The sequence below is a fragment of the Calidris pugnax genome, unplaced genomic scaffold (assembly GCF_001431845.1).
Source record: "Calidris pugnax isolate Ruff unplaced genomic scaffold, ASM143184v1 scaffold11, whole genome shotgun sequence".
NCBI classification, from domain to species: domain Eukaryota; kingdom Metazoa; phylum Chordata; class Aves; order Charadriiformes; family Scolopacidae; genus Calidris; species Calidris pugnax.
Genome location: NW_015090803.1, coordinates 14,627,730 through 14,655,663, shown reverse-complemented (window position 1 = coordinate 14,655,663; position 27,934 = coordinate 14,627,730). Strand labels below are relative to the sequence as shown.

Here is a 27,934-nt window from a genome sequence, read left to right as displayed (position 1 = left end):
CCCCGCCCGCGCGCTGGCGGCCGGCGGAGCGGGAGGGCGGGGCGGCGTCGGGCCTCCTCCTTGTCCTCCTCATCCTGCCGCTCCTGCCGCGCGGTTCCCTGGCGGTAACGGGTGTAACGGCCGCGGCGGCGCGATGGTGTGCGGGGGCTTCGCCTGCTCCAAGAACTGCCTCTGCGCCCTCAACCTGCTCTACACGGTGCGTGACCCCGGTTGGGGTCTCCCTCGCCCTGCGGGTTCCGTCGGGGAGGGGACGGGGATGGCGGCGGGGGCGGGGGGGCTCGCTCCGGCCTGAGGCGGCCTGCCCCCGGCGGGCTGGTGTGAGGGGTTGGGGCGGGCTCCGCGCCGGGCCCGCCGGTCTGTCGCGGCCTCCGGCTGAAGGGGGGAGGTGGCACCGGTCAGGCCGGGCTTTGTCACCGCGGGGACGTGGCTCCTCGGGATCAAAATCCAGGGCGGTCGCGGAGCGGGCGGCGCGTCTCATCTTCCCCGTGCCCCCCCAGCGGGCCGGGCCTGCCCTCGCCACGGGGCTACCTCCTTCCTAGCCTTTTGTTCCCTGTCTGGAAAGGTCGCTGCGCCGAGCCGGGGGTGACGGGGGAAAAAGGTTTATTTTGTTATTCATTAGGGAAGGAGCGGCACTGAAATAAGCGCGGTTGGGTGAGTGACAGGTGCCGTGTCCTGTATTGGGCCTTACGAGACCTGTACAGGCCAGTGGGGAGGGAAGGGGGCTGTGCTGGAGAGACCCCCCCCAGCTCCCTGCTGAGCCGGCTCCCCTCCTCTCCCCTGGGCTGGACCAGTGAGTTCGGAAATCTGGCCCTTTCAGGGCGGTGGGAAGATGTGTGATGGGTAAAAATAATAAAATATGTGCCAAACTGAAATAACTGACTTGCTGGGGAGCTCCAGGCAGGTGCCTTGTTTTGTTTGGGCAAGTTGGAGGACCTCTTTCCAATAGAGAACAATGAAATATCCAGTTGTGGGAGTACGTGTAATGGCTTCCTCTCACAGCACATCTGGAGAGGTAGTATGTCCTCTAACGTTTCGTGTTAACAACTGTGCTCGGGGATGATTTTCATCAGGCTGAAATTGGGGTCAGGCAGTGCTTGGAGGCGGTTATATCAGTGCTTTTCTGAAAGCACTGCCTGGTCTCAGCTGAAGGTGAGACAGGAGAACAAACAGGTCTAATGGCGTTCATCAGAACAAACAGTTCTCATAGCTGGAGGTTACTGGATCTAATGGTAATCACCAGGACGGAACATGAATGGAGGCAGAAGTGCCTGTGCTGAAGCCAGAGTTGTTTGTTATTATGTTCTTTGGTGTATGAGATGGTCCTTGTTCCCTCAGAAAAGAGCAAAACAAAAACCTTGGTAGGAGAAGCTGTGCTATTGCATGTGCTTCCATGGAGGAGCTTTCCAAGTGGAGTATGTCCCTGAAAAAGTCTCAGAAGCATGGTTAGGGAGCCCAGCCTACCCACTGGGAAAGTCACCTGAGATGCTACGGGTTGCCCATGCTACCCCCAGGCAGAAGAGAGGGGAGCAGGTAGGCATTGCCTCATTTAGCATCTGTAGTTGGAGGTAAGTTTAGTGATGTCATGATGAAAGAAGGTTAGAATCATAGAATAGCCCAGGTTGGAAGGCACATCACAAGATGTGATCATCTTGGCCAGCTTTTTGTGGGATTACCCCATCCCAGCAGATGGGTTATAGGTGCATTGTCCCATCCTGTTTTCTCTTTTCAGTAAACCAGAGGTTAATGTAAGACTTAATTTTTGTTGTTGTTGTTATTATTATTGCTTCTTGAGTGACAGAAGAGTGAAAGAAATCTGGATCTTTCTAACATAATACATCCACAAATCTCATTTTGATGTCATGTGGACAGCAGGTGTTTTTCTGAAGATGCCATCATTATTCCTGCAGTCATATATTAGAGGTGTAAAGGATCTCGTAGGTCTTTTGGGTGTATTTGGCCTCAGCAAGAGTGGGTTGGTCTTTGGGACCTCTGTGGTTCTGTTTGTGATACCTGTACAATGCACCTTAATCTTGCTTTGATGTCTCCTTGAGTAGAATTTACTTTGTGGGTGTCACGTGGCATTCTTTCATCTGACCGATACAGAACAGATGTTTTTTGTGGAAAGGAAGGAATGACGACTTTGAATTATAGTATCTGATTGTTATTGCTTGTGTTGCTTGTTAATTATAGGCAAGTTATAAGAGTAATGCTTTTAAATTCTGATAGATGTTTAATTGGCCTGGTGTGGGCAAAATTGCGTGGGCTTCTCTGTTCCTTGGTTAGACAAAAACCAGACAATACAAGACCTGGGTTAAAACAGCACAATGAATGATGGGCTTATTTTTTCCCAGCTGGAAAAAAAAAATACAGAAGACAACCACAGGACTGACTTAATCGTCGTCTTTTTAAACAATGTTAATTCACAGTAATAATTGCTGGGAAGGGAGTAGTGGGGGTAAGAAGGGATATAAGGTCAAATAGGTACCACTTCTTGAATGTTTTTCTAGCTAGCGTTGATGTGTCTGTATCACATGATTGGAATGAGTCAACCCTCAGAACTGTACATTGGGGCTTACAGTTTATATTCTGCTTTTCTTTAAAACACTCCTAGAGTAGGATATTGAAGCTTGTGGGGATTTTTTTATTTGGTTGGGGATTTTTTGGTTGTGGTTTTTGTTGGGTTTTTTTTTTTTTTAAAAATGCTGTCTCATTTTACTTTTATGTCCTGGCAGTAATAAATCAGTTACTGGTTTAAGGCAAGAAACCAGAAACCCGCTAACCTAATTGCTCACTTAGCATTCTTTTCAGGTGGTACTTTGCTGATGACTTTGTTCTTCTCTGGATTCAGTTAATGTCTTTAGGCCCTGATTCTATTTTTAAATTTATTTTATATGAGTAATTCTGGCATCTATGCTGGATCTTGCTGACTTCAGTTTGGTTCCTTATGGAAGAGCAGAGAAAAATAACTGAGACTATTTGTTGACTCAGTGTATATATAATGACGTGTATTGCTGGAATGAAGACTTACATGGGAGAACTGTCTGCATATGAGGACCTTTAAAATACTAGTTTTGGGTATCTGACCAGTTTTGTCTTTATTTATTCAATCATATTTACATTTCCCATCAAATAGCAAATGTGTACAAACTGTTTTAAATGGCTGTTCAGAGAGTTCAGCTAAATTCAAGGACATGTATATAACCCAAGACTTCTTATCTTCTGGTTATGAGAACCCTAGGTGCTGGCTCCACCGTTATTTGCTCACTTCAACCAGACAAGGATTTCCTTAGGTAGACAGTGTTCCTTCCAAGGAAGTCCTTATAATTGTGTTGAAGTGTGAACAGTTGCCATCTTATTTCAAATCAGATCCTCAGAAAGGAAAGGGAAACACCCAAGTCCTAGCTAGTGATGAAAGACTGAAGTGGTAGCTGGGCCACAAGATTAAATGTTTAAATTTAAAAAAATACTAATGACAGACAATTCATTTGGCTGGGGGTGTGTATGTGTGTGCTGTTTTTGTCACCCATGCAACTACTTGATTATTGCTGCAGCAGCAAACATGGACTGTTTGTTGTCAGTATGTAAACATCTTGCCTTTGTTTTGTTAAGCAGGCTTCCAGTTTTCCTTACACCTAGAGTGGCCTTTTGATTTAAAGTGAAACATATGGTAGCTTTGCCATTAAAAGTGTGGATTTTTCAGTAGCACAGAGCTCATTCCACAAGAGCATCCATTTTTTCCTCTTAACACTAGAAAGTACTTTTATGAAAATCATTTACTACTTTGCTCTCTGAACTTGTTTTCTAGACTGTCCTGTTTTTTGCATCACTTCCCAAAGCACTGTATTTGAAAGGTTTTTTTGGGCTTTGTTTGTTGTTTTGTTTTCTATTGCTGCCTGCTGTTCTCTGGGTGCAGTATTTATTGAACATGTAAGTAGTGCATTTCTGCCTTCTTTATCAAAATTGATTTTCCTGTATTATGGACGTATACAAAGATGAGTACAGAAGTTCTCAGATCTGGACAGCAGTTCCTTGGCGTGATAGGGTTTATCATAGTGTTTAAATGTCTTAGTTGGAGCATTCCCAACGCAGAGGGCTGAGCATACAGATCCCCCACCTCCATCTCCCTTCTCTCTGCAGTGGGGAAACCTGGTGGTTGTAGCAGGGTGAGCATCTGGATTTTCCTTCGGAAATGGAATGTGACTGTTTTCCGTGTTTTCTGATAATTCCTGACTGCTCTAGTGGCTACACAGAGCCAGGTATTAGCAGACAGGAAACACAGTGCTTGCCTCGTGTGCCAGTTTTGTTCAGTGGTGAATGAACCTGTGATCTCAGAGTTCAATTCCATTTTGGTTTGTATAAGCTTGTTTTCAGCTCTAAGAAGCAATCAGTAAAGCTATTTTCTGTGTCTGTTGGTCTACAATCACCATTTAGGAGTACAGTAGCAGCCTGTAGCTGATGTAGGTAGGACTGATGTAGGTAGGACAGTGGTCCTAACTGGATGCTCAGCAGATGGGGCAGGTTGCCTTGGAGCCATCTCTCTCTTTTTTTTTTTTTTTTTAATTTGGTTTTATGGGAAGGTTTCTATGCTCACATCTGAGAACACAAAAGAGTGACTACAGCAAAAATACAGACCCATACTTTGAGACTTTTCTGCAGTGCTTGGGAGTGCCTGCAGCTATACAGTGTGCCAGTTTATAGCCAAAGTGACAGCGGTGGGTGGTAGCAGGTCAGAATTGAGACATGTGCTGGGTCTGTAGACCAAATATGAGTGGGTTTTGTTTTTTCCACTTGTACAAAGTGTATGGTGGCATTTGGGGCAAGGAAGTCAGGATGTTTAGTGAAAGACCTGGAGAGCGACAGGGCACTGAAGGAAGAGGCTCTATGGAGCATGGTATGTTTTGATACCACTCATGTTTTCAGCAACCCTTGCGGTGCAGGTGGACACTTTAAAACCAGCACAATTATCGAGAAGCCCTTTGAATGCCCTGTAGTAGCCTTGTAGCTTAAATCATTAGTTGTCTTCTTTCTGCTGTTGTTTTCGTGTTGAGGGAGATATATGTATGGAAGAAGGATCTGTGGGATCACCGGGCTTCCAAAAATATTTCACAACTTCCTAAAAATGCAATGAACAAACGAGCAACCAACCAAAAATGAACATTTCAGAAGACAGTTGTTCCTGCTACACAGCAGAAAGGTTGCATTTCCAAAGACCAGGGAGTATAAAATGGGTTAAATTTCACTATTATTTTAATATGAAAGAAGCTCTTTACGTTCTCAAAACCAACTCTATCCAGAGTATTGACCAGTCGCATGAAGAACTCTGAACTAGGCCATCAAACAGAAAGAACTGGCATGTGTGATAAGTGACAGGAATGCTGCCTTTCACATTAATTGCTTGTTCTACATCACGCATGTCAAGGCTGTTCAGTAGCCAGACTACTGATCACTCCTCGCTTAAATAAGTCACCTGAAGGTAGAATATTCTGCTTTCTGTTAGAAATCCTTTGGAGGTACCCAGAGCTTTACTTGATGCTCAGCCTTTGCTTTGCTTTCAGTAAAGCTGAAGAAGTGCTGTAAGCAGATAAAGTTGCTTACAGGTTGGCTAGCTTACAGCTGTGATGGAAGCCAATTCAGCTTAGTCTTAGCTTGCTAAAGATGCACCACTCTATACTGCCCGTTGTTTTAACGTGGTGTTTTCAGATGTAGCGCAAGGAACCAGAATAATTGTCTTCTAGATTCTCTATGGCTGTGCAGAAATGGTTGGCTAAGTTAAAGGGGAGGGTGGTGAAAATCTCTGCCTTCAAAGTATATACCATTTGAGGTTTAAACTTTAAAGCCCCCTTGAAGGAAGCGAAATATGAGCTTATATGTGGAGAGAGAGGTTAGGGAAGATGTGTTTCATCATGTGTCTAATCTCTCTCGTTTTAGTTCCTGTTCCATATCCAGCTTGACAGCTATTCTGTAAATATTTCCTTTGCTGATACCAGTGTAAATGCTATATAATCTCTTTACTGGGGAATGGGGAGGCTGTATTTCTTGAAATTTGTGAAATGCAGTTTTTACTAACTCCTTTTTGGGCTGAGGCTACAAGAGAACAGTGAGAACACTAATTTCTGCGTATGACTTGCTTCCTAGCAAGCAGTCCAAGCTAGATCAAGTGCTGAAAAGTTGCTAGTTAATCAAACCAGCAGATTTGCTTGTGGCTTTCTGCTGAAGAAAGGAGGAACTGGTTTTAGCGCTTGAATTGTTTCTCAGTGGCATCTAGATAAATCATTTGTCACTGTCTTGGTTCCTTTTTGTAACGTAGGCTATAAGCTTGTGGATAAGTACACAAGGGGTAAGTGTGAAGAGAAATACATTTTTCCAATACAGGAGTGAGGGAAATGAGCAGTTATGTGCCCAGGAGAACTTAGATTTAAAGAAAAGAGCAAATCAGGAGATTTTTTTATTTGTTTTGTAGAAGTAGTAATTTATGCAGCAGTAAGGGGAAAGAAAACCTTAACAAGTACTGTAAAGGCTAATGCTTTATCGTGTTAATCAGCTGGAGAACGGGACAGTCAAACTTGTGATGACTGTCTCTGTGACAAAGAAATTCTTCTTTGTCTAGAAATTGTTATTTATGAAACATCTCTGAAGTTCAAATGTGTTGGTGTATATATAAAATACATATACATAAAACAAAAGGGAAGTCACTTAAAGTGGAGTCTGAGCCATTCGACTGATCTTGAATTTACAGTCCCTGAAATCTTCCCTGTAGAGATGCTGATATTGAAGTAACATTTTGTCTATAGGCAATATGCTTGATTTTCTTAATTACTTTCTTTTTTATTCCATGGAGAAAGTACTCAATCTCATAGTGAAAACTACTGATCTTCACTTAGGATTTGTGCTACCTGTAAGTTTGTTCTGGTAAATATTTACTTAATTTCAAATTGATGAGTTTATGTATTGGGTTATGCTAAGCCTGTGTTTGTGTGTGTGTAGTTTTAAAATAAGATTGCTAGAGCCTGTATTGAGAGAGAAGATAGTATATAATAAATGAGGATATTGAATTTAAAATACTAGTTGTCACCCCCATGGACATGTGCACACACTTCCCGTAGCTCTGTGTTGCTTTTCTGGTTTGTGGACAGTGTGTGCTTGTAACATCTACCTGTGAGACCGAGTGCTGCAGCTTGAGATTGTAATAAATTGTAAATTTGTAATGAACTTAATGCCTGTTGGCTTTAAATAACATGTAAACATGTTAAGTAACGTGTAAACATGCCTTAAGTGAACAGGATCTTTTATATCACTTCTGAGAACAAGACTTTTACTTGTGATTTTGAACCTGTGTAAGTACTTCTGAGGAGTCATTCATTGCTCTTTTATTGAGAGACTTTACTGCTTGTAAGAAGGTGTTTTGCTGGTATGGCGTTTAGGGGATCGTGGTGGTTGATTTAATGGGCTAGACAGTACAGGAGAGTCCTTGGCAAGTGCTAAATCTCTCTCTCAGCTGCCTGTTAAAACTTTCATTTTTGATATGGAGAGTGACAAAATTTCCATGGTGGAAGAGCTGGCTGTGGTGTGTGGAAGAGTTGATTGGAAGGGATTCCTGGGGCTCATTTATCCAGACCAGGATTACAACTAACACTCATTTGCCAGCAGTGGCTTTGTCTACTGAGTCTTGAAAATGTCTGAGAAGAAAGACTATCACCTCTCTGAGTATGGCACCAAACCACCTTGCAGATGTTTGGTTTTTTTTCTGATGGCCAATCTGAACCTCCCGAGCCACTGCTTCTGGTTGTTGCCTCTTGTTTTGTGCTCGGTTAATACTGAGATTATCTCTGTTGTTTTTGTAATGCACCTTCAGCTTCAGTTGCTATTAGATTATCCCTAGGCTGCCTCTTTGTCAGGCTTAACAAACCCAGCTCCATCACCTGCTTCTCAAACATCATCCTCAAGGCTCCAGGCCATTTTAGTGACTCTTTCCGGGTTCTCAAATTCCTTTTCGACCTGGGGGGGCTTGAAATAGGACACAGTATTTGAACTGTAGTCTCACCAGCATTTAGTTTCCTTTGCTTGTACACCTCTTGGCTTTCCCTGTTTGCAATGAGAGCAGGCTCTTGGCTCATACTCAACTTGGCAACCAGGGTGATCCCCAGGTCTATCTCAGTAAGGTTGTTGTTCAACCGGTCTGTTCCCAGGTTCCACTGAAGGACCCTAGGAGCAGAATTTTGCCCTTTATGAGGTTCCTTTTGGCTTATTCCTCAAGTTTATCAAGGTCTATCTGGGTCCAATCTCTATTTGGAGGCTCAGTTGCTCTTCCTTGTTAAGGTCTTCCTTAAGACTGAGAATTCTGTCTGAAATTACCCAGTTTGTTGGTGAAATACTGTATAATATTTGCCCCGGTATTAGCCTTTGTGGTGCTTCTTACCTGCTCCCAGCTGGATGATGAGCCATTGATAACTACCCTTGAAGCTCAGCAGCCCAGCCTGTTGTCATTCAGTCTAACAGGCCATTTCTCCAACCCATACCTTTTCAGCTTATTAATGAGGCTACTGTGGGAAACCCAGTCAGTCCAAATCACTGAAAACTGGACTGCGATTTCATATATTTCTGGTAGATTTATCAAGGAAATATTTGAAGCGTTAGCAACCAGAGGTAGCTTTATGTAAGTAAACTCATCCAGGGAAAATGGAGTTTCACATGTACTTCAGTCTTCTAAGGCTGACGCTGTTTTCTTTGGGGGAATTTTAGTGCTGTGAAATGTGGTTTCAGTAAAATAAAGCGTGACATTCAGGAGCTCAGTAAAGTCTTTTCTTTCTTTTATTTACCCGAAGTAGGTGACTTCTTTATAAGCAAATGAAGCTCGTACATTTGAAAGGTACATATTACTCATTTCAAAAGTAATTAGGATCACTAAGCAACTTTGTTTCAAGTGGGTTTTACTACAAAGTCTCAGCAGTTTCACTTTGAGAAATACTGCATCTCAATGGTTTCGTTTCAAAAACCCGGAAAAAGCGCTGTTGACTTGTCATTTCTAGCAACTAAACAGTGGCTGACACTGTGAGCCTTGCATTATTTTGCAGAGTTGTAAAACCTTTTCCCAAAACAGCTTAAGTTATTTTTTTCTGTTTGTAGTAGTGTGCATTTACTTTAGCTTTTAATGTTATGACTCTATAAAAGCATATATGTATATAGTTTTATTGCTCAACATTTAGATTGTCCAATCCAAACCTGAAAATGAAGGAATAATCATCATTTAATCTCTCAGTCAACACACAGAGGAGACAGGAATTTAATACTCAATCTGTTTCTGGAATAATTTGTAAAGCTGTACTCTCCTCCACTTCAGTTTTGAAACAAGAAGTCAGTTTTTTTACAATTGTAAGTGGCCAAAATTGGAGTAGCCAATAGTTATTTTGATCCAAATCATGTATCTGACTGGACACAGCATTGTCACGTAACTTGCCAGCCAGACATGGATCTGTCATTGTATTGAATTTCCATGTGTCTGCTCTCGAATTTTTTAAAATATTTTTGTCTAGTGAAAGGAGAGAAAGTGTAGCCTTGGTATTATGGAGGTAAAGCTTGAAAAGGAGGCTGATGGCTTTAAAAAAACTAGAATATGATCAAAAGAGAAACTAAACTATATTTTTTCGTTGTTTCCTTTTTTGAAGCAGGTCACCTGATTCCTGTACATCTGGGGTTCAACAGCAGGTTTTAAAGCCAGAGAGGCTTTTTTTCCACTTGAAAACTCTAGCAGTTCTAGATTGGGTATGTGGCTATTCATACCACAAAAGCTTTTTGGGCCAGGGGGTCATGGTAATACCTTCTAGTGTCGTACACACTAATATCATGTACATATCCTCAAATAATGGAAGCTGAGATGAGTAACGGCAGGAAGAGGCAACCAGTACCCTGTGGCTTGTGAGCTGCATTTATTCAAGAGGTGTTTTAGGCACAGATTTTGTTTAGGTGTCTTCTTTTGATTTTGATACTAATTTCATTAATTGTTTTAGATCTCTTATGAAATTAGCAAAGAGCTGAACAAATACACATTTTGGTATCCCAGAGGCAGATTGGTAAAAATAAATATTTGCAGTCATAGCTCAGGCCAGAATAAGAAGTGAAAATCATCAGGAGCAAAGTTTCTTCTGCTTCTCTTTGTGAAATAAATTGAAATTTGACATTGCCTTTGAGATTATTATTTTATTTTTTTATAAGCTGTGTGGTGGCAGTGTGAGTTCAGTGCTTAGAAGTTGATGCAGAGCATGGGACATGAGCCAGCACTGCCTGATTGGAAAGTGGGTTATGGGATTTCTTTTGGTGTTCACTTCTGACACCTACATGGAAAAATAAATCTTCCCAGTGGTATGAGACAATGAAATACAGTGAATGGGCGTAGATCAGAACAGGTAGGTCTTGCAGTTAACTGTCTGATTAGCAAGGCTAATTTTTAACATAATAATAACATCAGGAAGTTTATAGCCTTGTGCAGAATGCATTCAGAAAATCTGTCTGTGGCAGAGCCAAGGCTTTTTGGTTTGTTTTATTCCCCCCCCGTCCCCGTGTATAATCTAGATTTACTACATGTTGACCCAGTGATTTGGTTTTAACTGAACATGGTGATTAAAGCTTTTTGTTTGAGAAACAAAGACAAATGTGAATTAATCCTAAAACTCTACTGGTATTGGACAATTCCTTTGAATTTTTTATCGTTCTTTTGTCTCATCACCTGGTGTGAGAGAGGTGTAGATATGACAAATATCCTCCTTTTCTTCTTGCAGATTCTCTTAAATTTCTTCTGTGGATTACTGACTTGTGATAAAATCTTTTTTTGAGGTGTGTTCCTGTGTGAACACCAGGAAAAAACACCCACTTGTTTTACTAGCATTCTTGATGTTATCTTAGATTTCCATGTTTCAAAAGCAGCATTACATAGGTCAGTCTTCCAAAGGTGGTTAAGTTGAAAAAATACACAGATGTATTTGTTATTAAAATAAAAAAAAAAAATGCCCTGCCCTAAGATAAGTATAGTGAAATAATGGATAAATTGCAAATGTCCTTTTTATATATTTAATTATTTTCACCCCTCTGGATGAGCAGTAAAACAGCATGAGACGTGTCTTGTTTGAACGGAAACTAGTGAGCAAGTGTAAGTGCTTACTCTGTTGTTGAATAAAGGCCAGTAGTTGGACTAGGCTAAGCTCTTACTGTTTTGTGGTGGACTTTTTTGTTTTGGTTTGGGTTTTTTTTGTTGTGTTTTTTTTTTTTTTTTTTTAAGTGATGATACAAATTCTGGGTATATTTTTGGTGAGGTGGAAAGTTCAAACTTGCATGTAGAATAGGTGTTATATAATAGACAACGTAATGGGCAATATGTTACACTTAAGTCTAACTGTTTCAAACAAGCGTATCGGGCATCTTATGTATTGGACATCTGGGTTGGCTTTGTCTCTTCCTTCTCTCCTGCTGTACCTCATTACAAATTTCTCTGCAGCTTTTCATGTTGGAATTTTATTTTGCTCTTTGTATTTGGCATGGAAACAGGAAAGGCTGGAGCTTCCTGCCTATATAAACAATAAATCTCAGTAAACTTACTGGAACAGATTCTGCCTTTCTTCCCCAAATACCTTCTTTAAGAGGAAGGAAACAGAATAAGAGTGTTTTGGGTATTGAAATAGGATTGACTTCATAGTAGAGCTATTTTCTTTAAGAAATATGTAGCAGCAACAAGGCATCTTTATTGTTTTACTATGTTAAGTCCTTGAGATACAGATCTAAAAAGTATTTTTGTGTGACCTTGTTAACTGTTGTGTTATATTGACAACTACATAGAAGTTTCTCTAATTAATCAATACAGCTGTATTCCTGATTACAGTAGGAAAGTGCACTTTTTACTTGTTCAGAGCTCTGAAGCTGTAGATCCTATTTTCTGTAAATGCACTGCCTGTGCTTCAGAAGGTACTTGGAATTTTCGTTCTCTTATTGTGTGAATTCAAGCCAATGATTTTAGCTTATTAATCAATTCTGTTATAATCCGCATGTCAGTTAGTGTCTCTAGTTCTAGAGTCATAGAATGGTTTGGGTTGGAAGGGACCTTAAAGACCATTGAGTTCCAACCCCCTGCCCTGGGCAGGGACACCTCCCACCAGACCAGGTTGCTCCAAGCCCCATCCAGCCTGGCCTTGAACCCCTCCAGGGATGGGGCAGCCACAGCTTCTCTGGGCAACCTGCTCCAGTGTCTCACAGTAAAGAATTTATTTCTAGTATCCAATTTAAATCTCCCCTCTTTAAATTTAAAACTGTTACCCCTTGTCCTATCAATCCACTCCCTGATAAAGAGTCCTTCCCCATCTCTCCTGTAGCCCCTTTAGGTACTGGAAGGTCATTATAAGGTCTCCCCGGAGCCTTCACTTCTCCAGGCTAAACCCCAAGTCTCTCAGCCTGTCTTCATAGGAGAGGTGCTCCTAGTCAGTCACAGATAATGTAATGTGGCTCGACTTGTAGGTAGATGAAGCTGTAACAGCTCCACATTAACAGTGTTGAAGAATGTGTGTGCATTAAAACATCTGGAACTGAAGTTACCTCTATGGTGAAAGGGAGGTATTGGTTTATTCAGGGTTGTGCTTCTCTTTGCACTGGAAAAAAACCCTGTACCTTTGTAGTAACAACTTTAATGTAAAGAATGTAGCTGTGTGTGGTCTGAGCCTGTTTTAATGTGCAGACTAACTTTTAGTTTTCTCTTCCCTCCAGCTGGTGAGCCTCCTGCTGATTGGAATCGCGGCATGGGGAATCGGCTTCGGCCTCATCTCTAGCTTCAGAGTTGTTGGAGTGGCAATTGCAGTAGGAATCTTCCTCTTCCTTATTGCCTTAGTCGGATTGATTGGTGCGGTGAAACATCATCAAGTGTTGCTGTTCTTTGTATCCTTCTGATGCATTACATGGATTGCAGCTTGGGTCAAGCCACGTAAACAACCTGCTGTGTTGGCTGAGACTGATGTGGAAATTGCTTCAGAAACACAAAAGAAATTCACGATCCTATTTTGGTTAAGTGCAGTCAAAATAAGACTTACTTCCCCTTGAACTTTATTCCAGCTTCCTTTTTTTTCTCCCTTGTTTGTGCTCCAAAGACAGAAGTATTAAGGTCACATCTTTCTAAAAATCAAATAATTTAATTTTTTGAGAGCTTTTTTATGGTGGATTGCTGTTTCACAGGTGCCTCTTGCTGTGTGCTCAACCCTACACCAAGCTAGAGTATGTGAACTATTAATGTTTAACAGTAGAGAAAGGCGATACTTCCTGATAAGGAGGTGGCTGTAGCTGGCAGGGGAATGCATTGTGGGTAGTACAGGCTGTCAGGAAGCACTTTCTTTTCATACCTGGTCTTTAATTCCAAACCCAGACTAGAAATGAGCACAGGCCTCTTCTCAGTGTGCTTTGCTGCCCCTTTATGCCTCCTGATGCTGTGTAAGCAGCCTGTGGTGCTGTCTTGCATAACAAAATTCATTTGTTTGGATGAGAAAAGAGATTAATCAGGTAGAATTCTTATTTTTTTTGGTTGCAGTCTATAAATAGGTAGTGACCTCCACTTTACAAGCAGTTTATTTGTGTGAGATAAGTATCTGCCTCTGAACACAGCAGCCAAATTTGAAGACAGTGCCCAGCTTTCAAAACGTGATCTTTAGTATCAAAGCCTGTTCTTTTTGTTTTGCAGTTTTCAGATGAATTACTACATAAGTGTGTGAGGCTGTGTTCCAAAAGCAATTCTCACTTATTTGTTTAATCTAGGCTAACGTTACCTTTTTAAATTAATTACAAGATTATGTCATTGAAGAAAAAAAAAATCTGAATATGTAATACCCAGAAAAGTGTTTTCTTTACTACTTTATTTAAGTGTGGTATCGTGATGTAACAACATGACTCCCTAAAACTGGAGAAATGGGCTGTAGATTTTTCTCTCACAGCTCCTTTTATTAACCTCTTTGCTCATCTTGCCTTGCTAGGCAAGAACACCTAACCTAGAAACCAGGTCTGTAGAGTAGAAGCCAAAAAGGAATAATACGTGGTGATTGAGTTCTGGGAACGTTATTTGGGTCATCTTTTCTGCATCCAGTCAGTATTTACTTCTATGGTTATTTTGTTTTAAAGGGAATATTGTTATCCAATGACATAAGGAATACCACTAGGCATATGTGTTACAAAAGGAAGATTAAATTGAGGGTGTATCCTTAACAACTCTTTCCAGTACATGATTATTCTTTTGCTAGTCTTTATTGTCCAGTTTTCTGTCTCCTGTGCCTGTTTGGCACTAAACAAGGAACAGCAGGTAAGAAAAGTTTCCTGACTTCTCAGTTAATCTATAGCATAATACCATATATATGTACGTACACACGCTTTTATTTTTTAAAATGTGTATATAGTTTTCCAAAAAATGAGGAGGGCATATTTGAAGATAATCAGCGTCATCCTTTTAAATAAGGACTAGACCTTAGGCAGTGCTTGACTGTGGTAGCTAGACAGAAGTACATCTGGGTTCTAAAATTACTTTCAGCTGTCCTTTTTTTCCTTTTAATTTGTTTTGGTTTTAAGCTTCCTGTGTAGGTTTATGGTCACAAGTGTAACAGCATGGTATTTTGACTATCTGGTCTGCTCAGCAATGCTAGATAAGCTGCTGAAATCTTCAATAATCATAATGTAAAGATGATAAAGCCACTGAATTGTTTTTTTGTAACTGAAAAGGTCATGGCTACATTAGAACAGAGGTGGCCATTAAGTACGAAAGTAAAACCAGATTCCATGCAGTATGGAGATTAATTCTTGACTGTGTAAGAAGCAGGCAAGGGTACAGTGACTGAGTAATCTGCTTCCTATATGTAAGCACGCTTTTTCTTTAAAGTCTGAGCAGCCCCAGTTAGATTAGTTACTAGTGCTCTTTTGAGTTTAGGAAAAAGAAAGGAAGAAAATTAATTATAACTGTGAATGTGCTGCAGCTACGTGCTTCTATTTCATTAGCTACGCAGGCTGCTTGAACATTCAAGTTCTTTAATATATTATCCTGTTAGACTTCAGGATCTGAAGGTTTCAGTTAGGGAATTGTCAACTTGGCCTAATGTATTGTTTTCCAATGAAATGCAAGCCAGTTCAATTGATATGATATGTATTTGCTTATGCCTTCTAGAGTCAACTTCTGGAGGTGGGATGGAATAACACTAACAGCGCGAGAACAGACATTGAGAGAAATCTGAATTGTTGTGGATTCAGAGTCTTTGATCCCAATGAAACCTGCGCCTCTGTAAGTTCTTCAAGTGCAAAAAAACTTACAACTTCATTGTGTTTGTTCAAGTAGATACAACTGGGTTTATAGTGGCAGAAAGCAGAGGGTTTTTTTAAAAAATGTGTGAGGTAGATGTTACAATGATACTAAGCTCTTTAGTTAACTGACTAGAAACATAATAACCCAGCACCCTGCAGAGCTTGTACTCCGTTGTCATTTGTGTACTTGGTTTTTTGGAGTCTTTTAAAACTGCTAGAGTTTGTGCATGGCTGGCAGTCTTTTATAGAGCTAAGTAGATGCTTTCAATCAATGAGGAGTCATTGAAAAATGGAATGCAATTCTGTGTTTGTAATCTGCTCCAGGATTGCTTTAGAAGTCACCACTGTCAACCGTGTGCACCAATAATAGAAGAATATTCTGGAATGGTGCTGAGATTTGTTGGAGGCATAGGACTCTTCTTCAGTTTCACAGAGGTAAGTAGGAAGTTAGAAAATTGGGTGGTTTTTCCCTACTTTTAAGGCATTGTTTTGCAAAACAGTTAATTTTAGGGGGTTCATTACAGGAACTCTCAGTACTATCTAAGGAGTCATATAATGAATTATGTCAAATTTTTCCAGACTAAAAGTTTGCTTAAGTCTGCCAAAAGGACGGCTTGTCATTATTTAACACGGGGAATTCTTGCACCTTTATGCTATTTAGGCTGCAAACTGCAACTATACTTGCTTTATTGGTCAGTGAATAAAAAAATATGCAGACCAGGTCTTTCATAACCTCACAGCAGCACATGTGAAGATACTCCTGCTGCTCCTTAGTGCAGTTTTCAGAAGGATTGTAGATATTACAGCAATGAGAAAGATAGAGCAACTTAAACAGAATCACTCTGGCATCTGCCCTCAATTTCTCTACTGAAAATGTGATGCTGCTGGGAGGGGGGAAGGCAGTTGGAGGGAATTACAGGATTTGAAAATGTACTAGAAAAATAGTGGTAACTGTAAAATGAAACAATTTGGAGGATTTGTTTACCATTACACTAAAAACAGGTTTATGAATATTTATCATTTGGGGAAGGGGAGAGTAATATAAGGTTAGACATGCCTATGAGAAATATTTTGCATTGCATTGCAGATACGGTTTTGTCTTTTTTTTCTTTGTTCATCTCTCTCTTGAATTCATTCTGAGAGGGTGTATTCTTTTTTCTAATGAAGAAAGCTGGTGTTTGGTTGTGCAATTTTAGCAATAGTAAAATATCCTCAACTCATGTAGTGGAGATTTGTCATCAGGATTGTATGTTTAAAACAAATTCTGTAAAACTGATGGAAGATGGGGTGAAGACCCTCTGCTTAATAAAATCTTTGGGTTTTGTTTTCAGATTCTGGGAATCTGGCTGACGTATAGATACAGGAACCAAAAGGATCCCCGTGCAAACCCCAGTGCATTTCTTTGATAAGTTTATAAAGGACTGAATCTTCTTTCTGCACTATCTACTTCAAACTACTGATTCGCCACAGTTTGGTGTTTCTCCATAATAGGTATTCTACATATACGCAAAAGAAAACTTTATTTTCTGTAACAAATGTGTAGTTTTCGTATTTAATTTCCCGCTATTTTACTTGGAAGAATCTCTATCTTGAAGTAGACTGGTGCATTCAGTGGCTGGGCAGAGTCAGACTGCTGCTCTGAGCTGGTTAAATAACTTCATAAATGGATATGGTGAACTCTAGACAGTGAGTTTTATAGCACTACTGGCTTCTCTGTCGTCCAAAACAATCTGAGAGTATTTTCTGCTGTATTCATTGATCACAAAAATTCACATGATTTCTCATTAAAATGATAAAAATATATGGTGGATGGTTGGGCTGTATGATTTGATTAGGCTTTAGGATGAACTCTAGTCAACCTTTTGTCTTAATAATGGTCTCCCACTTTCCTGCTAAGATAAAAATAGAAGATAAAGATGTTATTTTCTGTAGTGCACGTAAGTGTGTGTTAATGACTACTGTAGCTTCACCCATCCCCTTCCCTGTTTTGTTTTGGCTTTCTGGTAGCTTTAGCATTTTGTTGAGAATCAAAGTAATTCTTTACTACTTAATGGGTGTCTTCATTATGAGAAAATGAATGAAGAAAACCGAGAGAATGTAATCTGCAGCTGATTAACTTGAAACTTTTTTTTTTTCTTTGACAAGTGAATGAAGTTTGGTATTTGCACAACATCAGAATCAATAGTGGTCTGTCCTCTTTAATGTAAGAAACTTGATGTCTGGAAAGCTGTTGTACAGCTATTTTTTTTCAGATGGCGTAAAATTATTGTTGTAATAACTCAGCAGTATATATTCCTCTGTTGTTCAGCTAACAGTCTTGATTTCATGGAATATTGAATGATGTGTTAAAAAAAAAAAGAAAGAAAAAAGTAAAAAAAAGTGATGGTTTCCAGTAGTTTTTTTCTTTAAAAAAAAAAGAAAAGAAAAGAGATGTGCTAAAGTTAGAACAGTACATTATCCGTGTAGTAAGTGTTGTCTGAGCTGAAGGAAAGCTGGTCCCTCTTCCAGCTTGGAGCAGAAGTGATGCATCAGCTGGAACATCAGACAGGGCAACACCCAAGGTTCGTGATGTTTCCTTTGTTTCTAACCACACGGAATTGCAGACCTGCAGTGTACCTTTCCTTCATGCAGTTGGCACGGTAGGTGGCTGCTGTAGCCTGAAAGATGGCTATTTACTAGGGAGATGCCTCCTTGCTCCTGTGACAAAAAGAAGCTGAAATACACACCTCCTCAGAACACTGTCAGGCTTTTGTGTGGCCAGTGCTCCTAAAGAAGGGCTTGTCTCGAGGTTTGGAAGGGGAAGAGTTGAACCTGAAGGCAGAGGGATGTGGAGAGCTTGCTGAAGAGAGCTGCTCTTGAGGTGTAGCTGGTCCTTCAACATCTGCTGTCAGCGCCATCTCCTGGTGTTGGGGCTGTCAATTGCTGCTACCGGTGTTGAGAAGTGTTGGTGCCTGTTTCAAGCACACACTTGTGCACTCAGTGTGAGAGCCCACTTGTGTGCTGAAAGACCTTAAGAGCCTTCAGACTATTACTGAAGTATAATGTACATGTACACAGCTTTTCTTGCCCAAGTGCTGTCTTGTTTAGGCAACTCACCAGCCATTCTCTGTACATGTCAAGAGAGTATACGTTACTGTAATAAATTAAAGGAGGAGCCTTATGGAGAGGGTGAGTGAAGCTTAAAATAATACTGTATTGCTGCTTCAATTTTAACTTTTTTCCTAATTGGTTTTTAGTGCTTGGTTTTGGGTGGCTGTGGTTTCATAAATATGGTAGGTGTTAATTGGAGTGTAAATGTGCATCACTGAAAAAATACTGAAAACATTTATTACTTCAGAAATTCCCATGTGTCAGAACACTTAGTGTGAATTTGTTTTAAATTCATTAAGTTTTAAGTAGTCAAAAAACACAGATCAGTGGATCTTATGGTTTGATTGATGTTTTTCTACCTCAATACTTTGTTCTTTATTTCTGTAATTTAAAAATAAACAACCCCACAACCCCTGAAATTCACACCAGAGATGTGGGTTTGCTTTTGGAACCTGATTTTTAAGTGGGGCAATAAGATAGTCTGACTTCTTTGGGGAGAACAGCCTCCTTCAGGAGAGGTCTGACTCCTGTGTCAGTGTGCAAGGAATGTTCTGATGTGTTGAAATAGAGCATTTTTTTGGTTTTGTTTCATTTTTTAATTTATACCTATTCTTGGTGGGTTTTGTCTTTGAAGTTTGCTTTGTTCATTGCAGAACAAAGTTTTTCCTCGTGAGAAAATAGTTCTGGTTGTATAAAGATGTTTTTTGTTTGATTTCTAGAGAGGCATTTTAATTTTTATCTGCTTGAGAATTGGGTGTAATTGTAACCAGATTTCCTAGAAGCTGTTTACAGCAGCAGAGCAGCAAAACAACAGAGTGGTTTAATTTGGAGCATTCTTAATGTTTGTTAGATGTCTTTTGACTTTAGTTACATTGAGATGATTTCTTAAACTCAGTTATTCTGGAAAATACATTCTGGAAAAAGGTTATTCTGGAAAATTATTCTTGACTTCTTTCAAGACACCTACATTTTTATCACATAAAAATAACTGGCTATAAAATATTAAAATATAGCTCTTCTTTGTCTGTGTAAGAAAGTGAAAACATCTTAACTAGCATGCTGATACCACTGCATAGCATCTGACTCCTCTCATTTGAAAACAACAATTTCTTAAATAAAGAAAAAGCTTGCATAATTTGAATAGATACCTGTAAAAATGCACCTTAAAATCTATAGCTGGTAACTGAATAGGAATCTTTAAAAAAAAAATCAAAAGTCTTCAGGTAGACAAGGTGATCCTTGGATTACTTCGGAATGCAGCCAGTTTAAAAAAAGAAATAAAAACATATGAACCAAGTCTATTCACTAGTCTCAAGTATTTTTCTGTAGAGGTTTTGTTCTTGTTCTCTAACTGTAAAGAAAAGGCTGATGGTGAGACCTCAACATAGGTTGGTGCTATGAGAAAATAAATGGAAATAAAGCAGGCTGAGCACTAAAGAGCTTGGCTCGCTGCTGGAACTGCTTTCCTCTGCTGAGTTTGGCTGGGTTGAGTTAGTTTTCTTCCTAGCAGCTTGTATGGTGCTGGGCTTTGGATCTGTGACCAAAGCAGTTGATCACAGGGATGCTTTAGTTGTAGCTGATGCTTGCACAGAGTCAAGGCCTTCTCTGCTCCTCACACTGCCCAGCCAGCGAGCAGGGAGGGGACACAACGGGGACAGCTGCCCCCAAATTACCAAAGGGACATTCCATACCATATGTTATCGTGTTCAGCCATAAAAGCTGGGGGAGGATATTTGGAGTTAGGACACTTGTCTTCCCTGCTCTGCTGGGGGTGGCTGAGCACCTGCCTGCCCATGGGAAGCAGTGAATTAATTCCTTGTTTTGCTCGGATGTAAAACTTGCAAGCTCTGGTCTCAAGTTACACGGTGATTTTACTCTTTCTAATAATGATAGATAATAATAAGGGAAAACACAAACAAAAAACCACAGCAATGTTTTGTATGGAAACACTTGAAATGGATTTATTTTTTAAAAAATCATTTTTACAGTTGATCATACAGTGTTATTCTGTATGCCTTAAATTAAAAGCCTCTGGCTTTCAAAAACGCTGCCCAGTACAAAAGTGCTAATGTAAAACTGCAGTGTTTATGTATATAAACCAGCACTATACATCACTAAATACCACCCCAAATAGTCTCTTCACCAATTTCAATGAGTGGAAAAGAGATGGAAGATCAGACTTCATAGTATTCAAGGGCTTCCTTCTTCCCCTTACAGTTCGGTCTTCAAGAGTTTCAGCGCTTTCTGCATATTTGAGTACACTAGAAATGAAATATTCATACGTGTTATTTTTGTCCCAACCTCCTCTGCCAGCCACTGCAAGTACTGCAGAGAAAATGTCATAGTGAAGCTTTTGCTCACACGTGTGAAAAATGGGACTGCTCTCAGGATATTTCAGAATACGGTACTTACACAGGGAAATGTCAGAGGGCTCGTATGCGTAGAGACGGTTTGAGTATCTTCCGGTAATATCTGCTCTCACAGTCAGGGAAGGATCTGGAAAAAAGGATGGGAGAAGTTGCAGAGGAGAGGACCCACCTTCAAGAAGGAGGAAACAAACCTCTCTGCGCTTCCGCTTGCTTCCTAAAGGTTTCTGCAAGACAAGTCTGCCACCACCACCAACCAAGAGATTGTTCTTCTACACAGTCACCGCCATTTCAACTTTAAGAGTTGTATTTGCAACTTTATTGAGAAGGGGATGGGTTTTATTCTCATCAGTGTTGATTAATTTTACACCCTGGGCCACCGCGTAGTACCTGAATGAACCCTATGAGCTCAGGCTGCCCTCAGGCTACAAAGGTTATTAAAAAAGAAATAATCAAGGGAGCAAAAATACGGCATTTTCTTTGGTCTGTTGAAAATGGTCATCGTGACCTCGATCTATAAAGGTATGTGCTGATGGTACCTGTGCAGGGTATCTCTTCTGGGAGAGGGGATGCTGTGACTCTAATCCCTGGATGTGGGCATGGCCACTAATGCATCTCCAAAAGGCCAACAGCAGGAGTTTGTGCGGGTTGGTGGGGCACAGAGCTGAGTATGGAGCTTTGAAAATCAGCCCCTGAAGCATCTGGGTTCCTACGGAGCCCGAGACTTGTGGTACAAACACAGAGCTGGTGGGTTTACAGTGTTTCTGAAGCCAGGAGGCTGAGCGAGGCTGAGCTGGTGCCTGCCCATTCCTGTGACGGTGGCATCACATCACTTCGATGACACGATGGAAGGAATTAATGTCGCTGGTGGAATCAGCGAGGTTGGAAGGCTGGGCAGGTGAAGCTAATGACACAGCTGGGCTTGCTTTGAAATTTCTTCCAACAAAACCAACTAGAATATCTTATATTTCTCATGGAATAAATTCCTGCTGCGTGGCACAGCAGCGGTTTCCACCTGAGGTCAGCTTTGACGCTGGAGGAACTTACTCACCTATGAACAGAATCCGAGGGACGTACTGGCCATCAGGAGAAAGGTTCTTGTCCGTGGTTTCATACTGAAAGAAAACAGAAAAGGTTCCCAGTCAAGGCTGCAGGAGGGCACGGTACATAAATATTTCTTTTCTTCATTGCAGTTTGTGTTATGAAACAGAGCTTAAATAATACATTTTGCAGTTTAAAGAGGAACTGTCTGGGATGCAATCGTTTAACAGCCGGAGTTGAAAATTGATAACAACAGCCTGTGTTACTATTAAACTTTGAATTCCCTCATATTTAGAGTTTCTGATGGCTGCAGATGAGAAACTTTTTACTCAAACTATTATACTTCAGCAATGGTCATCTTCGCAGCCAACCTGAGCTACTAAACTGACTGATTATAGCTAGAGAAGCTGTAATTAAAAATAGAACTTCATTGCTTTCACTTACTGCAGTGTAGCTGGGAAACTTACCACCAGGTTCAGGAGAATGAATTTTTCTGCCAGTTTCTGTATCTCTTTGTGTTCAGCAAAGGCCTTCTTGAGGGCTGGAGTGGGAACAGAGTGAAGGTTAAAGACATGTCCCTGAAATCTGTTGTCCTTGGAAAAGGAATTCAAACAAACTGATGGAATCAAAGGGAGAGTTCCCAGTTTACACCGACAGCAAATGAAGGGTGGGGTTTTTTTTAAGTTCATTCCACGGGAAGATGAGCGACTCGTTTCTATTCTGCGATATAAAGGTACAAAACATCCCTCCTGCCTTGGCTAATGCAGCTCCCAAATTTATCTGCTCAAGGCTGAATTTGGGCGTTTAACCCTTTAAGCCCAGTATGGAGGTGTCGGACTCCAAGCCCGAGGTGTTCGACAGGATTTTAATGGTTGTGCAAAGATCCTTCTGGAGTTGCAGGAGCTGTGGATGGACACAGTGTGGATCATCTCACCCGAAAAAAGGTCCTGGAGTCAATTCAGAAGCACTGGGAAAAGAGCAGTCCCAGTGACCAGGAACCCCGCAAGGACTGGGTCCCAGCCTGCTTTAATTCAGTCCCTGCTCACGTTCAGTCTCCATCACCATGAAACTGGGAGCTGTACACATCCTTCCCAGTAAATGACTGGTTTTCGCTACTCAGAATCACAGAATGGTAGGGGTTGGAAGGGATCTCTGGAGATCATCTAGTCCAACCCACCCACCAGAGCAGGTCCACCCAGAGCAGGTTGCACAGGAACGTGTCCAGGTGGGGGTTGAGTCATAGAATCATCGAATGGTTTGGGTTGGAAGGGACCTTAAAGATCATTGAGTTCCAACCCCCCTGCCCTGGGCAGAGACACCTCCCACCAGACCAGGTTGCTCCAAACCCCATCCAGCCCCTGGTCTTGACCCCCTCCAGGGATGGGGCAGCCACAGCTTCTCTGGGCAACCTGTTCCAGTGTCTCACCACCCTCACAGGAAAGAATTTTTTCCAGAGATCTAATCTGAATCCTTTTTCTTCCAATTTAAAACCCTTTCCCCGTGTCCTATCATTCCCCTTCCTGGCAAAGAGTCCTCCTCCAGCTCTCTCCAGCTCTTTCTCTCTCTGAATGTCTCCAGAGAAGGAGACTCCACCACCTCTCTGGGCAGCCCATTCCACGCCTCTGCCACCTTCTAAGTAAAGAAGTTCCTCCTCATGTTTAGGTGGAACTTCTTATATTCAAGGTTGACTTGAATTACTTAATTACTTCCGGCGTTAATGTTGGTTTGGGCTGGTTGTGACGCGAAGTGAAACCAGATTTGTCACAGGTTAGAACGTGTGACCTGTGCTGGTTTCCGTATCCATTCGGAATTACTATTTTCATTTCATTTCTGTTTTTTGTGATTCATTTCTGATTTTTAATTTTTTCTTCTATTTTTTTTTGTTTGTATTATTACTATTATTATTTTCCAGTGCAAAGGATTACCTTGGCTGTGTGGGCAGTCATCCAGGTGGTGGATGATCATCAGGGGCTTGTTGCTGGAAGAAGACAAGAGCCCTGGTTAGGGGGCAGGGGGGCGGTAGGGGAAGAAGACTTCAACTTTGTGATAAAAATCACCATGAACAACTCAAGAATCTCAAGTACCTGATGTTCTTTTGCTAAATGTGGCAGCTGAACTGCATCATCAGCCTTCCAGATTCTCTCGAGTCTAAGAGTCCAAATATTGCCGGGACAACTCTTATGCACCTTCTATGCTGTGTGTCTACACAAACACACCACCAGTTTCCACTACAGGCAGTGTCACAAACCCTTACTGGTGTGAGGATTTTATTGTCATACATGTGTTATGAAAGATACAGGGCTATCACAATTAAGTTATTAACTCAAGATAATCACTTACAGTGTAATCACATTTCCAAGCAGACTTAGTGACCAAAATCTGAGAAGGAGCTAAATAATGGTGATGTTTGATTAAAACTCACACTGCCAAGTGTTTACAGGGGCCAGAGTGGCCTAGGGGAGGCGGTGGGGGTCGGGGAGGAGGTGGGGGGCGCGGAGCCGGGAGGGGGTACCTGTGCTTGGAGCGGAAAAGGGCTTCCTCGTACGTCTGCGTCCAGATGAGCTGGTCCCCCCAGCCTGCGGGAGAGAGGGAAGGAGGGGAGGCGCGTTATAGGCGGGGCCGGAGGTGGCAGGTTCGCGTCCCGCCCCTGCCGGCAGGGGCTCTGAGCAGCCGCGCTTGCCAGAGGGCTTAAAATCAGGAGTAAGGGGGATGCTAGGAAATAGTAGAAAATGTATTTGCAGAACGAATGGCAAGAAAACTAATTTAATAAAACAGCATAGGAGTCAAAACTTCAGCAGATTGCACTATTATTTTTATTTTTAAAAATTTCGAGGTTTTTTTTGTTGGTTTTTTTACCTCTAGAGAGTGTCTGAGGCAGTTTTGGTTTAGCAGCGGTCTCCTTTGTCTCCTTCTTGCCCACATCCTTTGCCAGAGCACAGGAGATGGCCACCAGCAGCAGGAACAGGGACGCGTAACTCTTCTCCATGGCTGCTCCTGGAAGGGAGAGAGGAGAGAAACCTCACCTTGGGGTGCCTCCCGGGCTGCGGCTCGCTTGGAGGCACCCAGCAGATAAGGACAGGGTAGAGCAGCAGGTCAGGTCCCAGGTATGCAGCAGGGTGAGTCAGGGCTGAGCCCAACTGCTGCAAGCCTGGGGGAACCTCAAGGGAGCATGGGCTTTGCTTAGAAAATTGCCACCTGGCTGCTTTCTACTACTCCACTCGTGCCCTTGGGCTGTGGGCCTTTTAAGCGCCTATGTGTTAGTTTCTTCTCTCTTCTATTTACATCTATTGAATTTGCTCAGTAAAACAACTGAGTTTGGGTAATTCCAAAAGTACTTTTGGGTCCTAAGAAGTTCACAGTTAGACCTCGACCTCCCAGTGTTATCGTAACCAAGTCCTTTAGTGGCCCAGGTGCTGAAAAATGAATTTATCTCACCCCTTCCTTCATTTTTGCAGCAAGAGCGACTCAAATGAGAAGTCAGGATGCTAAGCTAGGCTTTACAGGGAGCCATTGGCATAAGCAGAGCCTAATGGTGCTGTTGAAACTTCAGATCCTGTCTTCCCCCTTAAAAGTATCATCTAATCCTTAAAGCCAAACCCAGTAGAACCTATAACAAGAAGAGTGGGGAGGAGCTGCTGTGTGGAACAGTGAGAGCTGAAATGCAGTTTGCTGGTTTAAGCAAATGAGACATTCTGATGAGAACCTCCTCAGCGTTTCAGCTGGGATGCTTCTTTGAAGGGGGAAAACACTTTAGCAACACGAGCCTGTGTTTTCTTATTAAATTTCCTCCTGGAAACTAGGGAACCAGTGTAGTGGGTACAGTAGGAAGACCTAAGATATTCCAAAAGCAATACAGAAAATTCAAGAGATTCATGCTAAAATCACAACAGGCTGACCGTTTTTAAAATTCAGACAATGAAAACGAAAGCGCAGGGAAAGAGAAGCATTATTTCTGGGTAGGAACTGCAGGAGGAGGCATTAGCTGAGTTTCCGTCAGTGGTACGGTGCTCTTTGCTACTGGGATGCCCAACAGACCGCAAACATCCAATGAGTCACCGTTTCAAGGGCATGAAAAACGACTTTTGCAGCAGGCTGCCTTCCTGCCCTAAGAGAAGTCTCCTTGGCAAGGAAGAAAATTGCATTAAGTTAAATTAGACGCAGTGGATTTTCAGGGTTGCCTCCAGAGTTGTGTTGGCTGGAGTTCTATAGTGGGAATAATGCTTAAAAAAAAAAAAAAAAAAAAGGTATGGGACAACCAGGAAATCAAAGACCAGGCAAATTTTATGCTGTTGCTGATGCAGAAAACAATGGCAGAGGAATGTTAAACCTGCTGCTTAGAAATGTCACCTCTGGAAGGCTTTGCTAAGTACTTAACACACCCAAAAAGCCCCCTTTCCCCTCCTGTTTCTTTTAACCTGCCGAGCCAACATTTCTCTAAGTATTTTTTCCTCCCTAGCAAGCTGTGCTGAGCTGTGCCTGCCTTGTTGCAGATTTTTCTCTCCCCTGACCAGCTGCCCCAGCCCCGGGTACCCTGGGCTCCAGCTCCCCCAGGTACTTTCCCCGGCAGCGAGAGCGTGCGAGCCTTACCTCCTTTCCTCTCCCAGACACGGGCCAGGGTGCGAAGGTGATCCCGGTTACACTGTGAACACTGCCCTTCCTGCTGCCTATTTATGCACCTTCACACACCCCAACTCCACCCACAAGCTTTGAATTTGAATGCTACTTCCAAAGAGCTAAACTTTCCAGTTTTTTTCTCCACCAAAACATTCAGGGTTAAGTTCGCAATTAACTAACGCTGCAGTTTGCTGTCAGACACTGCACCTGAAGATCAGAGATGTTTGGGGACATTTTGGGACATTTTGTGAAAGGCGATTTTACAATGTTGGCAAAGATCCAAGTCCAGGTAAGCTTAAGTCAAGACTCCTGATTTGCCTGAAGAGTGATTTGTCTTTTTTTGATTGGCTGGAACATCAGTAAGGGTTGCCATTCTTGTAGTCCTCTGAAAAAGTCGAATTGATGACTAGGAACTTCAGATGTTAATTAGATAATTAGCTATGCACATTATATAGATGTGCGTGTACACATGCATGTATAACACCATATAGGATAACTGAAATAAAACCTAAAAGGAAGTTTGTAAAGATCTCCACAAAAACGCATTTGGAAGCTATAACAACAAACTATGCTTATAAGCGGAGGTCTAAGTAAAGCTTCATTTCAAATTCCATGTTTTATTTGTTGTGTAGACATTTATTTATAACTACAAGATGAAAATCAAGCGTTTTAGGTTGAAGATAAACATTTAATACAGTACAACTCTTAGGAAAATGAGACTTTCTCAGGTGGCTGGAAGGCCATCCCTAGTGTTGCACTGACTGCGGATGGTCCTTCCTCAGGGGTCAATGTGATTCTGTCCTCAGCAATATATGTTGGAACTACAGTGTGTTCTCCTCGGTGCATGCCTCATATATTTCAGTGAGATTAAAATCACATGTTCAAGGCCAGTGAACGCATAACATTACTCTGTTGGGTAGGTGGAATCCATCAGATATGGATTTTCCTGTTTGAAATTCACAGTGCTCTCTGATGGCTGCTAGCAGTGCCCATTTTTTATGAATATACCTAAAACAATTTAGTGCTTTGGATCAAGGCTGTTGTGGGTTTTTTCCCCTTGTTCTTTTATAGGTAGTAATTAGGAAAATGAGATACAGAAGCAAGATGGTAAACTCAAGCAAAAAACCATTAATATTGCTGTTCCTTGCAAATATACAGTAGAACTGTACTTTGCTTTGATGCTTCACTTATTAGAAGGGTGAAACCAAACCTCCCAGGGAGGCCAGTCATTTTAACTCCCTGTTCTGTATGTTTCATGTCATCTACAGCCTGCTAAAGAAATTAAATGAGAGAAAGAAATTGCATATCAATCTCTGCTCCACCTCCATCAGAGATGTATTTTTGTTAGCTTCAAATCCCATCCACTCAGTTTTTCTTCTAAAACATAAACCAAAATATGTCTTGAAGATCCGTATTTGGACATGTGAGCACTTACTTTGGACAATGAGGTTACATCCTTTATCCATTTCAATGCAGATGTACCAGTCAGAAATTAGGTACCTGTTTTCAAAATCTTGGCCTCA

At 41.5% G+C, this 27,934-nt stretch overlaps 2 protein-coding genes across 2 annotated transcripts; one reads left to right on the top strand and one right to left on the bottom strand.

Annotated features, from left to right (window-relative positions):
• Positions 1–9: 9 nt before the first annotated feature.
• Positions 10–17,688, top strand: TSPAN13 (tetraspanin 13). The gene is made up of 6 exons (XM_014937921.1): positions 10–196; positions 12,742–12,909; positions 14,234–14,314; positions 15,167–15,280; positions 15,625–15,735; positions 16,632–17,688. The coding sequence occupies exons 1-6, from the start codon at positions 134–136 to the stop codon at positions 16,704–16,706; spliced, it is 612 nt and encodes a 203-aa protein (XP_014793407.1). The 5' UTR covers positions 10–133; the 3' UTR covers positions 16,707–17,688.
• A 2,636-nt stretch (positions 17,689–20,324) lies between these two features.
• On the bottom strand, positions 20,325–26,497 carry AGR2 (anterior gradient 2, protein disulphide isomerase family member). Its single transcript, XM_014937618.1, has 8 exons — positions 26,385–26,497; positions 24,654–24,791; positions 24,310–24,373; positions 23,723–23,775; positions 22,265–22,338; positions 21,808–21,871; positions 20,803–20,886; positions 20,325–20,651 (listed from the first exon to the last, which is right to left on the bottom strand). The coding sequence occupies exons 2-8, from the start codon at positions 24,781–24,783 to the stop codon at positions 20,602–20,604; spliced, it is 519 nt and encodes a 172-aa protein (XP_014793104.1). The 5' UTR covers positions 24,784–24,791; positions 26,385–26,497; the 3' UTR covers positions 20,325–20,601.
• Between the last annotated feature and the right edge of the window lie 1,437 nt (positions 26,498–27,934).

Bases quoted from the DNA above. Each gene is read 5' to 3' on its own strand.
- AGR2 (XM_014937618.1), bottom strand. From the start codon at position 24,783: ATGGAGAAGAGTTACGCGTCCCTGTTCCTGCTGCTGGTGGCCATCTCC. The intron at 24,374-24,653 runs GTAAAAAAACCA...TCTCTCCCGCAG, and splicing joins GCCTCAGACACTCTCTAGAG to GCTGGGGGGACCAGCTCATC. The intron at 22,339-23,722 runs GTAATCCTTTGC...TTCCCACTCCAG, and splicing joins TGACTGCCCACACAGCCAAG to CCCTCAAGAAGGCCTTTGCT.
- TSPAN13 (XM_014937921.1), top strand. From the start codon at position 134: ATGGTGTGCGGGGGCTTCGCCTGCTCCAAGAACTGCCTCTGCGCCCTC. The intron at 14,315-15,166 runs GTAAGAAAAGTT...TATGCCTTCTAG, and splicing joins CACTAAACAAGGAACAGCAG to AGTCAACTTCTGGAGGTGGG. The intron at 15,736-16,631 runs GTAAGTAGGAAG...TTTTGTTTTCAG, and splicing joins TCTTCTTCAGTTTCACAGAG to ATTCTGGGAATCTGGCTGAC.